A 17,007-nucleotide genomic window follows, 5' to 3' on the forward strand; every position below is an offset into this window, starting at 1 on the left:
GCGTTCAAGCAGATTGAAATTTCTTAGTAATGCGTCAGTTTTGGCACAGGGTAGGTGGTTGGAGGAGATAATCCCAGCCTTAGCTTCCTTCCAACTTGATGATTCTATGAATATCAAGAATGGAATATTCCTTGAGAAGGATTTCCTGAATACCTTAGGGAGATTCCTGCCCTACCCCTGTTATCCATTATTACCAAATCCCAATTGTTTCCTTTACAGCAATTACCAATATTTTAAATTTTATGTAAATTTAAATTTATTTTTAATTTTAGATTTATATATGTTTACTTGTCTATTTCTATCTCCCCCACTAGGCTATAAATTCCATAAGAGCTGAGACCTTATCCATCTTATTTTCCTGTACCTCCAGCATCTGGCAAAAAAACTTTCAATTACTACCTTGTTGAATGAATAAGGGAATGAATGAGATCTCCCTGACTCTGTGTTTTCTATGAAATCATTCAGAAAGCCAGTGTCCAAGTGGAACCCATGAGGTATGTAGCCACTGAATCTTCTAGCCCTATTTAAAGACATCTCATCTATGCTGTTTAATGAAGGATGTAATTTTAGTAAAGGACACTGTGCCACCCATTCTCTAGAGTCTTCTTCATCCCTAGCACACTCCTCCTTGTCTGGAAACATTTCTCCCTCCTGCCTGGTCATTCAGCATAGGAGACAACACCCCTCTATCCTCTCCCCACTGTGTTGCAGAATGCTTGAGCTTTGTTACTGTTCCTCCAGACAGTGTAAGAAAGAAAACCCTCATGTACTGAGCACCTACTATGTCCTAGGAGCTTTGCATATTTGATCACACCTAACCCTCACGGCCACCTTACAAAAGTGGCATTGTTCATCTTTATTCTACAGAGGAGGGAACAAAGACTTAGAGAGGTCAAATGGCTTACCCAAGGTCACCCAGATTTCAAGTTTAGGATTATGGCACTCTAAAGTCTATGCTCTTTCTGATATATTACATTTAATTTTCTAACTTGAATGTGTGTATGTATGTATTTTTTTTTTTTCAGTCCCCAGCACTCTCTTCTGCAAAAGGTCTCATCACTCTTAGGGACCAAGGTGCACGCGTGTGTACACACACACATACACACACAGAGTCCAAGTCATCAGCATCTTTCTTTTGTTTATTGTACTGGAGGAGTTGGAAATAGCACAGGCCTGCTAAGGACTAAGGAAACTCCAAGGAAACTGCAAAAAATAGGATGTTGAAAAGCACACAAAGTAACTTTAAAACAATCTATACATTTCAGAGCATCATGAGAGGCCTGAGGGCTGTGCCTGAAGCTGCACACTCAGTAGCATCTTACACAAAATAGCAAACTCAGGTTCATTTCCTACCCATCCAGACCGGCCTCTTGGACCCAGAAACCAAACCACAGTGCCTGGGGACAATCAAAAGAGAGAAAGAGATTTGAGAGACAGACAAACAAACACAGAGAAAGGCAGAGAGAGATAGAGACAGAGAGAGATAGAGACAGAGAGAGAGGAGAGGACTTAGATTAAGGTCCCTGCCTCTGCTCCTGGGTTATTTGAGTCAAGGGAACTCATTTGGCCTCAAGCGCTTAATCATTTCATTCCTCTTTCTAGTTTTATTTTGAGGCATTAAGAGGAAAGGATCACCACGGGAGCTAAAGAGGGCCTTTTCCTCCTTCTAGCCGTTGCTTCTGGATTCCCTTACCCAAGGCCCAATGCATATGTTTGGCCAGATGGCTTGGACTCTTGGTGGCAGATTCAGCTGCCCAAGAACATGGTTGTGCTTAACCTCATCAACCTGACTCAGCATCCGTTCATCCTGGGGTTGGAGTGTGATACCAATCAGTTTAATTAGTTTAATGAGGGCTGAGGGAACCGGTCCTCATTTTGAGCCATTGCACAGAACAAATTGGTTTGCCTCACTCCCCCCTTGATCATGTCAACATTCAGAAGGCAAGCTGCTTTCATTAACCATTTCTGAAAGGGGTTTTCACTCCTTTCCTTTCTTGTGAGAATTTGGGCGCTGTCCAGGGTACCAACATGGACAGGAGTCCAGGAACTGGGTTCTTCAAAAGGTGTGTTTCTGAACACTGCGAACTCAGAGTACAATGACTGGACATTTAACCCACTAGGAAACCAAACTCTCTAGTGTAGAAATACCTGCTCTAATAAAAGGAAGTGTTTGAACTTTTTACCTAAAGCACGGTCTCCATAGTAGGGAGATCTTTTGAGGTTTGAGAATAAAATATAAGGACTTTTATTTGTTTCTCTCTCTTGTTTTAAATTTCTGCCTTCTGTATGTTTGGTGATACATGTATATACTATATAAAGGAATATATCTGCATGGGAGGGGGAATGCTCATTTTTCTTCTGAGAGAGGCATTGATCAGAATGCCTGATTGTAGATCCAGAGGGATCAAGAGGTCAGTCTGGATTCCTGGAATTGGGGAGTCACATGAATGGGATTGATACCAAAAGCTGGTGCTGATGGTAGTTTTAGAGGTGTAGGGTCAGAGCCAAGCACTAAGCCTATCGGAGAGGGGAACCTCCAACCTCTCCCCTCGCTGACCCATACAAACACGGCACCCAGGCAGAAGAGAGGGAGGCTAGGTTAGGATGTCTTGTAGGCAATGCTGAAGTGAGCGTGCGGATGGGGGCTACAGGGGCAGATGAATGCGTTCACTTCAATCTGGAAGGGCATTACGGGAAGCTCCTGACTCAACTCCATGAAGGGAAGGTGTTTACACATCAAAAAGCTCTTCATAATAGGCATTGGGGTCTTCCTGAGACCTAGTAACCACCTTGAACTGGCGCCGGAGAAAACCGCCATAGCGCTTCTGGTTATCCCACTTGAGCTTGGGACGGATGCGCCGCAAGAATCCCCCGTAGCGCTTGTACAAGTCCTCATGGCCCACCTTATCCCCATCCCCATCACCATCTCCCTCCCCAGCCACCTCTGAGCTTCTTTTGGGGTATTTGCGCAAAAAGCCCCCGTAGCGTTTGACCTGCTCCTTGGGGTCCTCCTCATCAGAACCCAGTGCTCCCGCCTCCATGGCACCATGGTTCGGCTGGGCGTCCCCCATCAGCTCAGATTCTGCTTCCTCCCCCAGCCTGCCAGAGAGACCCCTGAGCTTCTCTGCCAGGCTGCTGCTCAGAGCATTCTCCTCTGCTGAGGTGCTGGGAAGGAATCTGTTTTTCTCCAGCTCCTTCAAGAAGGGCCCCGGGTGCTTTGCCAGCTCACTGTAGGGCTCTTCCAAAGCTGCCTTGATCTCCAAGTCTTCCTTGCCATTGAGGCCGACGGTGAAGGGAGTAAGAAAAGACAGAAGGCCCTGGCATCTCTCCCACTCCTTAGTGGGCGGCAGGGTGGCCTGGCATTCCAGGGAGCAAATCTGCAAAAGACCCCAAAAGACTGCAGTGGTGATGCCACCCCCATCAAACCATGAAACCACAAGCCCCTGCCCCAGAGAGTTCCCCATCCAGAGTCTGAGAAAATTAAAAAGACCCAGGCTGCCCACTTTAATGCTCTCAATGGTGCATAGAGGTTGGTGACTTTGTTACCCATGTGGGAGATGAAGAAACAGACATGGAGAGGTGAAACAGCTTTTCCAAGGGCACACAGCTTCAGGTGGCATTGCTAAAACTGGAAGTAAGATCTTCCCATAGCCCTCTGCTGTGCTCACCCATAATCTTCCTCTTCTGACTCCGGAGAGAATAGTTGGTTCTCCCAACCTTTCCTAGGTGTGAAGGATGCTGCAAACACTTCATAGAGAGGGACAGAAGCAATGCAGAATGGTGGAAAGAACTCATATGAGGGGATGTTTAAGGGTTCATCGAACCAGGAGGGATGATAGTATCTACTTCACAAGAGTAGGGAGGAGTCACACATGATGATGATGATGGTGGTGGTGGTGACAATGATGACAGGGACCACAATGACAATACTAGGTGGTACTGGAACTTAGACTCAGGTTCTAATGCCACAAGTCATCATGCTTAACCGTTGTGCTCTTCTGAGATCATACATGGGCAGCACCTGGTGTCCTGTGTGCATCGCAGTAAAGAGGAGCTAGAATTGTGTATTTAACACTTTGCATCATCGGCTCATGGAATCACCCCCATTTTGCAGATGAGGAAACTGAGGCTCAGAGAGGGGGTTCCAGGATCATGGAACTAGAAATTGGCAGAACTAAAGCCCATGTTCTGTCCAGCACACCCTTGTACCTCTACTCCAGCTTACCTGCTGTCATGGGAGAGGCACAGGGAGAAGTCTGACTCAAAGTAAAGCCAGCAAGGCCAGCCAAGCGATGCTAAATCCCCAGGAGAGGAGTCAGGCTTGGATCAAGGGGTGGTGAAAAGAGCTTCTCCCAAGGGAGTGACTAGATTTGGGGGTGCCCATCAGCCTGGTGGTGAGAAGCCCTGAAAATTTCATCTGGGGCTTCCGACTCCCAAAGTCAGCACCACCTTGTAAATGATACTCCTTGTTACCAGGCAACAGGCTCCCTGGAAACCTCAGCTTCGGTCCCAGACCTGAGTAAGCCTGTGGTGGTAAGGTCTGGGGTAGGGACAGGAGGCTGGAATACAGCAGTCCCTGGCACCCAGGCTGACCATAGGGCAGGACATGCCCTGCACAGGTGGGATGAGTCTACAGGACAGGCTGCCCAGTCCTATTACATTCCCACTCTGGGCTCCACACACAGATGGTCCCTTCCATGCACAAGCCCCAGAATCTTGGCATCGAGGAGCCTTGCCTGAAACTCACCAGGGGGTTGATGGGTTTGGGCCCATCCTGGGTCTTCACAGAACACAAGGAGCACTGGGACAGGCAGTCTGCTGTGGCAGAGGGGAGCACTAGGAGACAAGCAGCCAGCACCAGCCCCTGCCACGCCATTCTGTCTTGTCTATTCCTGCTGGAGAGGGAGAAAGAGGAAATGAAATCTGTGATCACCTACTCTGTGGGATGTGCCCTGAACCTGTAAAGTCAACTGCTGTTGGCAGTGCTGTACCACAAGGCAACTATTCTTATTTCCATTCTACAGTCAAGAAAATAGAGGCCCAGGGAGAAGCAGTGGGCCAACAGTCAGGGAAGGGAACTAACATGTGTTGAGTGCCTGCAAGGTGCTAGGAGCTTTCCCACAAGTTCACATTCAACATGCACAACAGCTCTTAATATGGGTTGTGCCATTAGACAGCTGGGAAAGTTGAGGCTCAGAGAGGGGAATTGATTGCTCCCACAGCTAGGAAGTAGACAAAGATCTGTCAGACATCAAAACCCACTCTGACCATGCACCAAGCCAGTAGACATGTGGCTATCTGCTTTTCTGTGTGTTCAGAGGCCTCCATCCCCTGCCCTTCTCCCCTGCTCTCCAGGCTCTCCCCAGCCTAGTCCTTTCTGCTGTGGACCTTTTCCACCCCAGCACTTCTCCTTACCTTACCTTGGCCATAGCTCCACCTTGACCCAGCTCCATGCTGTCCCCCCACCCCCTCCAGCTGGTCCCTCCTGCCTCCCTTGAAATGCCTTTCTCAGCATATCAATCCTGGGATCAGACCCATTGGACTGGGTCAGGCCTGGCCCTTCTCCTAAGTGTCAGGGACACCTTCAATTCTATCCTACACCCAACTCTTCAGCTCTGGGTTCTGACCACATCCAGCTACCTGTAATTCCCCTCATGAATAGATGAGTGCCTGTACCACCTCTGGCCCTTTGCACATGCTAGTCCCTCTTCCTGGAAAACCCTCCTTTCCTCTTCAGTTACCTGTTGTTTAGGTCCTAGTATAGATATCACCTCCTCCAGGCAGCTTTCTCTGATCTCCTAGGCTGGAAGGGATGTTCCTCCTTTGTATCTTCCCGGAAACTTGTGCCCCCTCCATTAAAATATTCCACTACATGGTAATTACCTATGTGAGTCTTCAGACTTTGGTTCCATGAAGACAGGAGCTGTGTCTTTTTTTCATCTCTGAAATACTTTCTCTATGTTCCTCAAACATGCCAAGCTTGCCCCTACCTCAGGACCTTTGCACTTCCTGTTTCTCCGTCTGTGGTACTGTGGCCTCAGATTTCCACATGGCTCACTCCTTCTTGTAAGTGATTGAATTCAGTCACATCACCAGGGGGGCATTTGCTGACCCCTGCATTTGGCGCAGCTCTCTGCGTCTCTCTCGCACCCCCGTGCTTTGTTTGCATCAGAACACTCACCACCTCAGACTGTCCTACAGGTTGATGCTTGTTGTTTGTTGTTGTTTATTATCGTCTCCCCACTAGGATATTAGCTCCCTGCGGGCACGGACCCTAATTGACATAGCCTTGGCTGTAACCAGCACCCACAGCCCTGACCAGCACATAGTAGGCCCTCAATAAATCCTAGGCAGATGAATTAATGCTCCAGAGTGTACTGAAAGCTGTCCCTTTCACAGGTAACTCCTTATAAACCAAATATCAAGATGCAAAGCTGTTGGGCTTCCCTGGTGGCGCAGTGGTTAAGAATCCGCCTGCCATTGCAGGGGACATGGGTTTGAGCCCTGGGCCAGGAAGATCCCACGTGCCGCAGAGCAACTAAGCCCGTGCGCCACAACTACTGAGCCAGCGCTCTAGAGTCTGTGAGCCACAGCTATTGAGCCCACACCCGCAACTACTGAAGCCCGCATGCCTAGAGCCCATGCTCCACAACAAGAGAAGCCACCTCAATGAGAAGCCCATGCACTGCAACGAAGAGTAGCCCCCGCTCTCTGCAACTAGAGAAAGCCCACACGCAGCAACAAAGACCAAATGCAACCAATAAATAAATAAATTTTTAAAAAAGAAACTACTAAAAAAAAGATGCAAAGCTGTCACACGGGAGCAGAGTGCAGAACTTCCAACTGGAAATGGGCAGTTCCCCAGTTCCCCCGAGACACCACCCTGGGTAGGGCCACCACACTCTTCCCAGCTTGGTCCCTGTAGTCTGCTGCCTCCATCGCTGCTCTCAGAGACAGCTGTCCTCCCTCCTCCCTCCCAGTTCCCCCTCCTGCACCCTGCCCTGTTTGCTCAGGTGATCGGGGGGTTAGAACATTCCACCCATGGCCCCAGGGCCCCACACCGTAGCCCAGAGCTGGTCTCAGGACACACAGTATGTTCCCCTCCAAAGCATGCCTGACGAGGAGCCCAGCCATCACTGATGGAGCCCCTACTGTGCTTCAGGCCTTGACTGAGGCCCTGCATCTGTCATCTCATTCATTCCTCCTCAGTGAGGAGGGCACTTCCGGTTCAGCAAACTCCGCGTGCCCCCCGGGAAGCGGTGAAGCTGGAGTGCACACCCATCCTGTGTGACTCCCCACACATGTGCCCATAATGACTACAATTTCTAGAACCACTTTGTTTCACTAACAGCTCAACTCTCCGTGAGGCGCAGAAGGCCCCATGCACAGGGCTGTTACGTGTATATTATTCTCAACCCACCTGCCATCTGTGAGAGGTGGGTATCATTATCGCCACTTGGTAGATGAGAAAGCTGGCGCTCAGAGAGGATTGGTGACTCACCTGAGGTCACACAGCAATTAGAGGCCCGCCTGCCTCTCTTGAGGCTGGGCTAGGTCTGCTCCCCTAAGCAGAGAAGTTCGGAGAAGAAACCTCGGGGAGGTGGACCTGCATCCATCCCACGCCTCTCTCTGTCCTCGAGTTTCTCTCACGCTCTACCAACTGCTGAGCGGCTTTGGGTTCCAGGCCAGTGAGCTGTGCCATTTGTGTGCAGGTACAAAGCCAGCCGACAGCTCATGTTTTCTCTCCTATCAGCGATGGCTGGGCTGGGCTGGTACAAGATTAGCAAGGTCTTGCTCACCACTGGGGAGGGGCAGCAGCACCACCCTCGAACTCCGGGCCGGAAGCTTCCCGCACAGCTCGGCTGCTACAGTAGGAAGCTCGATTTGAGGTTTCGTTGTCCCAGGCAAATACAGTGTTAGTGTCCTTTCCTTTAATCCATATCCTTTATATTTAATGATGACAGTTCTAGGGACTTCCCTGGTGGCGCAGTGGTTAAGAATCCTCCTCCCTATTCAGGAGACATGAGTTTGAGCCCTGGTCCAGGAAGATCCCACATGCCACAGAGGAACTAAGCCCGTGTGCCACAATTACTAAGCCTGAGCGCCACAGCTACTGAAGCCTGCACTCTAGCGCCCACAAGCCACAACTACTGAAGCCCATGTGCCTAGAGCCCGTGCTCCACAACAAAAGAAGCCTGTGCACCACAACAAGGAGTAGCGCCCGCTCACTGCAGCTAGAGAAAGCCCACGTGCAGCAATAAAGACCCAATGCAGCCAATAAATAAATAAACAAACAAATAAATAAAATATATGCAGCTCAATAGGAAGACAGAAATAATAATAATAATGGTAATGATAGTCCTAGCTGATCTGATGGTTGGTGAGCACTCAAGTTGTTCTGAGTGGTTGTCATGAATGAACTCATTTACACAGCAGTCCTGCGGGATGGGTACTGTTGACATGCCCATTTCACAGATGAGGAAACTGAGTTAAGACACCTACAAAGACTCTAGAGCTAGTAAGCTGCAAAGCTGGAATTTGTACCCAGTCTGGCTCCAGAGCCCCAGAGCCCACATTCCTAACCACCCAATACAGCCCCAGCCCCTTCAATGCACCCCCTCCCCAGCCTCCAGCTCCTCCCTCCTGTCTCCAGAGCTGCCTCCAATCCTGCCCCTGAGTCACCCTCCACACAGGAGCCAGAGGACAATTCTGAATGCCAGTCTGACTGCACCTGCCCTGCATCTGGGTTCTCTATTCCCCTCCCCCACCCCCCAGCTAGGCCCTCCAGGGCTTTCCTACCAAGGAGAGCTGCCATCCACCTGGCCCTGAGCTGAGATCTGTATGTGTCTCAACGTAAGGGGTCCTGGTAACAATCCGCAAAGGCTGTGACTGATATTCTCCCCATTCTACAGAGAGGAAATGGAGGCACAGAGAGATTACAACATCTCTCAAGGAATCCCAGCAAGGGCACAGCACGCAGACCTGGGCCTGACCAAACCACCTGCAATTCTGTAAGAAATGCCTCCTGTGCCCCATTCCCCAAACTTCTGCACATGGAATGCCTTTCTCACGCCGCCCATCCACTCCCCCCTCCCTCTGACCTGCCTAACTTTCATTGTTCTTCAAAACTCAGTCTTAGTTGCCTCCTTCAGGAAGTCTATCTGGATTAGGCTCCTCCTTTGAGCACTCACAGCTCTCTGTCTATCACATAACTGCCTCTTTCTGAGTCTCCTGCCAGGGTGGACTCTGTAAGCACAGTCCCTGAGGTGAGAGAGTGTGTGAGTTTGAGGACGACAAGGAGGCCAGGTGGACGAGGGCGCACAAATGAGGAGACACCGGCAGAGACCAGACAGTGTCGGCCTTTGCAGGCCAAGGTAGAGCTTGCATTTCATTCTGAAGTGATGGGAAAACTAAGGAAGTCTGAGAGATCGATGAACGAATGAATGAATGAATGGTGTCCCCAGCACTGAATGCAGGGCTAGAACAGGAACAAGAGCTCCACACATGTGTGTTGAGTGGATAACCAGGCAACCCTGGGCCTCTCTGAAGCCCTGCTTGAATTTTTCTGGCTCACACTTTTGTGCCCCCAGAGAAACCTCAGGGGTCTGCAGGGCATCTAAAACCAACACCTGCTAAAGAAATTCAGCAAATGTTAATGAAACCACAGAGGGGGTGAGGGGAGGAAAGAGAAGAGGCGGGGAGGAAAGGGGAGACAGGAGGGAGGGGGAAACCAGACCAAGAGAGTGAAAACCAAAGACAGGGCAGGGAGAGACAGAGGAAGAGAGGGAGGAAGAGAGACTAAAGCGGAGACACAGAGAAGCACAGGAGAGAGAGAGGGAGGGAGGTGAAGAGGGCAAGACACAGAAAGAGGGAAGGCACGGGGTGGGGGAACAGAGGACAGTATGAAGCCTCCATTCCAACCTTACTTGGGCTACAGGAGATGCGAAAAGAAAGAGGTAAAAAAAGAGTGATAATATAGGGCCTGGGACAGACAGGAAGGAAAAACGTCATTGAATAAATTAACCGCCATGTGCAGAGGGCCTATTGCATCGGCAGGGGGTGGGGGTGGTGACAGCTCCGTATCCATGGTCACATCCATCCAATAACAGAGCCTACTCGGTGCCAGGCTGTGCGCTACCACTTTACACATATTATTCTAACCCTCACAGCAACACACACCCAGAGGTGAATGGTTTCATACCCATTATACAGGGACAAGCCTGAGGCTGGGAGAGGAGACTGGCTTGCTCAAGTCCACTTGGCTTGTAAGTGGGAGAGTCAGGCCTCGACATGGATGTCTCTGGTCTCTAGCAAAGACACATCAGCCCGGAGGTTCCCTGAGCGATCCTGCTTCCTTCCTTGCGTAGGATAAACAAATTATTGAACAACAGTCCGATGAGCCCCAGGGGAGCGTTTTTGCCTTTGCTGTGGGGATTAGCTTGTAACTTGTACATCAGAGGTAGCCCTGCGGCTCACCATCCCTGACTTGGGAGGAACCAGGAGAAAAGGAACTTTGCTGTTCACCTCTGAATAAGACGTGGAAGTGAGCCTGCTGGGTGAGATCCACAGGCAGTGCATCAGCGTGCAGACCTCGGGGAAGGGGTCTGGGGAGGGGAGTGTTGCATGGCCGGTGGTGAAGGAGCCTCCTAAGGACCTCCCAAAGAAAAATCTCCACACTTGCAGGTTCAGGAAGCATTTCTTCAGCCACGACCTCGAGGCGCATCGTGGCAGCCCAGCAAGGGAGGCAGGGGCTAGTGGGGGAGGAGAGTGAGTCTCCCCTAAGGGGAAAGGACATTTTGGACTCCATAATTACGTAATCTAATCCTTATAATACATCTTTCTCTACAGGAACACGTCCCATTGTTCCTGTTTCTCTGGAGAGCTCTGGTTCATACAACACCCATTCCATTTGTTTACATAGTGGCGTGTGGCTGAGCTTTCGCGACAAAAGCACAGCTGAGTGTTTAAGCAGGGACCACAGGGCCCAGAATGCCCCAAATATTTACCATCGGGTCCTTTACAGAAAAAGCTTGCTGACCCCCGCTTTCATTGCTTTTATAACCATGTTATTGTTCTAATTACTCTAACAGTTTGGAAGCTGATTTTCTTGGGGAAATCAGGGAGGGATCATCCCCTCTCCAAGCCTCAGTCTTCTCACCTGTCACCGGGTTTGTATCGCCTCCCCGCCAGGCTGCGGGGGGACCCTCCGGACGGCACCATTTGAAGCCCAGCACACGGCAGACCCTTTTTTCACCAGGGCCCAGAGTCCCTGGAAAGGGAAGGGACTGCTTGCCCTCCTACCCTCTCGTGATACTTCAACATTGTAGTCAGAGGGCTCTGAGGAGCAGCGAGCATTTCTATTTAAAAAGCCAGGGTGGAGTAATCATGGCTTGATTTAACGTCACAGTGATCTCCCTGAGCACTTTATCGCATCTGATTGCTCCTATCTGATAGAAGAGGAAATGGGAAAAGGTAGAAATGAAGTCACTTGTGTAAGGTCACATCATGAGTCAGGAGGGAAATGGAGACAGAATTGGGGCCTCCCACTCCCAGGCCGTGATGCCAGCAGGCGCTGCTCTGCCGCTCTGCCCCCCGGCCCCGGGGCCTCCCGTGGACCCCCCGGGGCCGGTGCTCATCACAGGGCTCAGGTTGCAGGTGGAAGAGCAAGCCCACCAGGGCCCAGGCCCGTGCGTGGCAGAGGTGGGATTCTAAGTCCTCCACACCCTCTGTTTGGAGCGCAGCCTCAGGCCTGTATCTCAGTGACTGCATTCTCCCCTCAGGGGGATGCGGTAGCCTGGGCACTGTTAGCCCACTTACTCGATGGGGAGACAGAGACGTGGAAAAGTGAAACGACTGCGCCAAGAGGCCAGGCCACAGGGAGCAGGCTTATGATTGGCCTGAGACTCCGCTCCACAAACCACCCTGAGCTCTAAGCACCCTGTCCACGGGGCTCCCCCCAGCTCCAGCTCACAGTCCTGAAGACAAGACTGTTGGGGGAGTTTCACCTCACCCCAAAATACATAACGTTCACCTCTGTGGGTCTCTGGTGGGCTCGCCAACAGAGTCCCCCCAAACTGGAAAATAGTTAGGCCTTCAGGGTCACGAACAAAGAGTGGATTATCCGTCTAGGGGCTGGGGAAGACCATGCTGGAACACACGGTCACGGTGTTCACTAAGCGTAGTTTCGAAAGAATGTTTTCTGAGAGCAGGATTCCTATGGAACTCCCACCCTTTGTTACTGGGTGCAATTAAAAGATGGTGAGAAAAGTAGTGGAGGGTGGATAGAGGGATGGAGGTGAAAAGACAGAGAGAGAGAGAGGATGAGAGGGAAAGAGAAGGGCAGAGAGTTGCACACGGAGCAAAAGAGATAAAGATGCCTAGAAAAGCAGAGTGTGAGATGACAGGCCATGTGGGAAAAGAAAATACAGATGAGAAGCAGAGATGGGGAGAGGGTGAATGGGAATGAAAGAGAGAAGGTATACAGAAGAGGTATGGGGAGGAGCAGGGGAAGAGGAGGGATGGAGAGAAGGCAGAGAGGAAGTGGATCTTGATCAGGAGGTTGACCTACTATGTGAATCACAAACACACCAATTCCCTCCTCCCGCAGCCCTCTGATCTGCCCTGTGTTTCTAGTGGCCCGTGGACCAGAGGACCAACCACATAATAACCACTCCATAAGCTCTTGTCAGTTTTACATCGAACTGTCTAGTAATAGGCCAAGGGGCCAAATGCCAATGGGCACATTGCCCCCTGATGAGCATGCCCGCGGCGTGCAGTGACCCCTTTGGCCAGGGGACGGCTGGAAGGACTCAGAGAGAGGCCTCTGGAGCCAGGATATGTGCCTCGCAGCCCTGGGCCATTACCCTGCTTCCAGGAGCATCCATCTGGATCCAGGCTAGAGGGATTAATGACGTCTAACTTCATAGGACCCAGGGACACCTCTCCATCGCCAGGGCCTGATCCTGGGCTTACCTGGGTGTCTCCAGCAATGTTTACTGCCTGCCACAATGGCCAGCTCTGTCTCAGTGAAGTCGTTTTAGCCTTTTGTCAGACCCAGTGAGATTAACCAACATTTACGGGCTGGGATGAGCGAAAACGGTGAAAGATATCAGCTAGCTGACTGCCCTTTCTCAGACATACGTTGGAATCAAACCACCAACTATTGATTCCACTTAGAAGATGGAAGACATCTAATAAATACAATAATTGTGCAAGAATGACCCAAGAGGTGGGCAGTGGGCGGGGGAGTCAGAGAGGATTGATCAAGAAGAGACTTCAAGATCCTGAGGCAGCAGCTGAAGACATAAACTTCTGTTCGTGTGGAGAGAAGGGAGCAGGGCGGGGAGAGGAATGCTAGCCCCACAAACAGAAATATTAGACATTAGATCATCTTTCCTGGACAAAGCGCACAGCATGATGGAGTGGGACGATCAAGGATGCTATAATGGGTGGGGGCGGGGGGCTCCAATTCTGCCACCTTGGACAGTGAAAACTTGAGCAGTCACACTAGCATGTACTGAGTACCTACTAAATCCCAGGCATATTTCTGTATCCAGTGGGAACCTCTGGTAACCTCAGGAGGTGAATATCATTGTCCTTATTGCTCAGAGAGGAAGCGCTACTGTCCCCAATCACACAGCAAATGAGTGGTGGGATCCGGGACCTGAACCCAGCACTGTCTTGGGTGTTGTGAGACACACACTCAGATGTTGTATGAAAAATTCCTGGCTCCTCAAGCCGCTAATCCCTCTCCGCGTGCCTCGAGCGGATTGCAGATTTCTCAAACAGCCCCAGAGCTGGTCCCTTTGCCCACTCTGCTAGAATGTGCTGGGTTCTGCTAAGAAGTATCTGTGATATTCCCCTTCCAGCTGTAGTGGAAACATGGGGTTCGCCTGCCACCCGTCACACCTCTAGCTCATCTGGGGCAAAGCAGTGGGCTTGAGATCCCTTCAGCAACCTCCCCCAGGCAGCACAGCTCACCCGGCTTGGGCTGCTGCAACAGCTCCCCCACGCAGATCTCAAAAGCCTGGAGATAAATGACCTGTAAAAATAGAACAAAAGGCAAGGTGGGGTGGGACTAGGGGGAGAAGGTGAGGGGGAAAAAAGATGGAAGGTGCAGGGGTGGGGGGGGTCAGGGGGGAAAAAATAAAGAGAAGAGGATTGACATTCTGAAACATTTTGCAATGGATCTTAGCTGGAAAGCCTGTCAAATTAGAAAGACAAGCCTTGGTATATTTTCCCAACCCTTGGAAGAAAGACAGTAATGAAGACTTTTGGTCTGTGGGAGGGGAACTGACATCAGATCCAATAACCTGAAGAGGCTGTTTCCCTTGGGAAGCTTGGAGGCTTAATTAAGGAATGTTTGTAAAGTTTGGAGAGATTCTAGATAAAAGATACCCAGGAAAAAGTACAAGGTCACAGTATCTACTATTCAATCTTGGAGTTATCAGCAGGCTTTTTTTCCTGAAGCTTACCAGCCTTTTATGCGAGTCAAACTTTGAGATTCTATAATACTTTCTTTGAATGCAGGTATCTTTACCAGTGAGAAAATGTCTTTCCCAATGGAGTTTCCTCCCTACCTAACCTTGACTTCTCTGGCTGTAATTTACATGAAAGCAACAAGTCCTCTCAAAGTAAAATTGACAAGAAAAATCCTGCTAAGCCTGGGTCTCCTGGCATGTTGTCACTCTCTCTCCCCATTCCCTCCCAACAAAACAACCCCAAACTTCATTTCTTTGTAAAATCACATCACAGGAAGCCACTTAAGCCAGCACCCTGTCAGCAATTAAACACAATCCAAAAAGAAGGAAAAGGCTGAACTTGGTTGTACATTGATGTACATGATACACGGTAAATGCCAGAGCCCTGACGTCTCGTTAATGTCCCCAAGTTCTTGTTCTGTAAGTCCAACAAGAATCACTGACCTTTAAAATTGCCCTGATTAGCTAAACCTCTCATTTCTTCCACCCAGGGCATCCTGTTCTCGCATAGGCATCGCCGTGGGGAGGCAGCCTGCCAGAGGAAGAAGACCCCCGCAGCCAAAACTGAGGGGTGGTCCTCTCAGGAGGGAGCGACCCACCTGTTTAAGACAGGGCTGTATGGAGAGGGACATTCCGAAGAACAGTCCCTCTCAAACTGATCCGGCTTTTGTAAACTAGCCTCGAAACTCTCACTACCTCTGCCAGATAATCAGACCCAAACCTGAAATTCCCCAGCCCAGGCTCCCACCCTCTCCAGGTTCAGAGAATCAGAAAAAATAAATAAAAGCAAGAGAGAGCGTTCCAACACCCTCTGGATATTACCTGTGATCCTCTTTGTCCCTGGGCAGCTTCTGGCCAAGCAGGTCGGAGGGTGGTGGCTGCAGGTGGCTGGTCCAAGACCCAGGGATGGTCCTGACTCCGGTTCGGAAGGAAGTGCCAAAGAGGCAGCTGTGAGCACAGCCAAAGCCCCTTAGAATGGCAGTTCTGGTGCCTCAGCCCCCCTTTTATGGACTAGAGCCTCCCCCTGTCGCTCAGCCTTTGCTCAGCACAGGCTGCTCAGAGCCAATGGGGAAGTAGCTCAGAGCAGTCAGAGGCACAGACCCCCGGGCCCTTCAACTCGAACTCCCTGGGCCCGACACAATAGGCTTCTCTTCGTGACAGGGGATGTGGAGGAGGAAGGCAGCCGCACTGGGAGGAGGGTGGATTCTGGGTGTAGTGCCGTTTGTCACTTGAAATCTGGTCACTTCAGTCTTTGATGCATTTCCAGGAGAGTGTCACAGAAAAAAAGAGAGAGAGGTGAGGAAGGACAGAGCCAGGAAGAGTTAGAGACACAGAGAGAGACTCAGGGAGAGAGAGACAGACAGACAAGCATAGAGACAGAGAAAGAGAGACAGACAGACAAATAGGGACAGATGGAGACAGAAAGAGACAAGAGAGAGCCAGAGAGAGACAGACAGAGAGATGTAGAGACAGATGGACACAGAGGGAGGGAGAGTCAAAGAAACAGAGAGCAAAACAGAAAGATTCAGAGAGAATCAGTAACAGAGACCATGTCAGATGGCAGCGAGTGATATAGACAAAGCCAGGAAGAGTCAGAAAAACACAGAGACACAAGGAGAGTGTCGACTGTCGGAGATGAGGAAACCCAAAGAGACAGGTAGGAACAGAGAGACGGACAGAGGATGAGAGATAAGGAAGCCAGGACACCAGGCAAACTCAGAAGCCACACGACAAACAGATGCAGAGACAGAGGCTGTGAGAGTCCTGTGAGAAGAAAAGGAAGAGGCAGAGGAAGCCAGCAGGGGCGTGCGGTGCCCTGTGCTGCGTGCTGTGCGGCTCCACGCGTGGCTGGTGCATGTGTGTGCTGGAATGTTTTTGTGTGTACATTTGCCTGCAACTGACAGTCGACTCTGGTACATGCCTGAGCTGGTTCCAGGCACAACCAGACCTGGCAGGAGCACAGCCCTTCCCCAACAGCCAGGAGCTGCGGTTAATTTCTCTCTGGAGGCAACACAGAATGAATATCATGAAATCCTCCTCAAAATCTGGGCCGCGATGTGCCTTTGCACGCACTCTGGGCGGGGAAGCAAACCCACCTCGTGTGCCCCTCGGCCCCATGCCAGCAGCAGCCTGAAGGCTGCATTCTTCATGGCCACAAATACTTTCCAGAACGTAGTGGGGGGGTGGGTCTCTGAGTTTGGAAGAGAACATGCTTCTCCCCTCTGTCAACAGCAGATACGCAGTTTATGGTGGGCGGCACAGCTGTTTCAGAAGTCGGGCGGGGGCTGCCTGTTTCGTGGGCACCTATGCTACATCGGGCAATGAGCCAGCATTGCCGGGTTTAATCTCCATGATCTGGCCAGGTAGTGAATATTATTCTCATTTTGCAGTTGAGGAAAAGAGACTCGAGGGCTGAGAAACTTGCTCAAAGACACACAGCAAGTAAGTCACCGAGTGAGAATCCAAACCCAGGTTCATCTCACCCTGCTCACTCCCTCACCCCTCTTCTGCCTACCCTGGGGGGTGG

At 50.6% G+C, this 17,007-nt stretch overlaps 1 protein-coding gene across 2 annotated transcripts; it reads right to left on the bottom strand.

Annotated features, from left to right (window-relative positions):
• Positions 1-1,120: 1,120 nt before the first annotated feature.
• On the bottom strand, positions 1,121-16,302 carry PDYN (prodynorphin). 2 transcript variants are annotated; one of them, XM_057702324.1, is made up of 4 exons: positions 15,303-16,302; positions 13,981-14,041; positions 4,748-4,895; positions 1,121-3,377 (listed from the first exon to the last, which is right to left on the bottom strand). In XM_057702324.1, the coding sequence occupies exons 3-4, from the start codon at positions 4,874-4,876 to the stop codon at positions 2,730-2,732; spliced, it is 777 nt and encodes a 258-aa protein (XP_057558307.1). In that variant the 5' UTR covers positions 4,877-4,895; positions 13,981-14,041; positions 15,303-16,302; the 3' UTR covers positions 1,121-2,729. The 2 variants fall into 2 exon arrangements, with proteins under 2 accessions (XP_057558307.1, XP_057558306.1); XM_057702323.1 differs by having other exon boundaries at positions 13,981-14,077.
• Positions 16,303-17,007: the final 705 nt, after the last annotated feature.

Source organism: Hippopotamus amphibius, chromosome 12, assembly GCF_030028045.1.
Source record: "Hippopotamus amphibius kiboko isolate mHipAmp2 chromosome 12, mHipAmp2.hap2, whole genome shotgun sequence".
NCBI lineage: Eukaryota > Metazoa > Chordata > Mammalia > Artiodactyla > Hippopotamidae > Hippopotamus > Hippopotamus amphibius.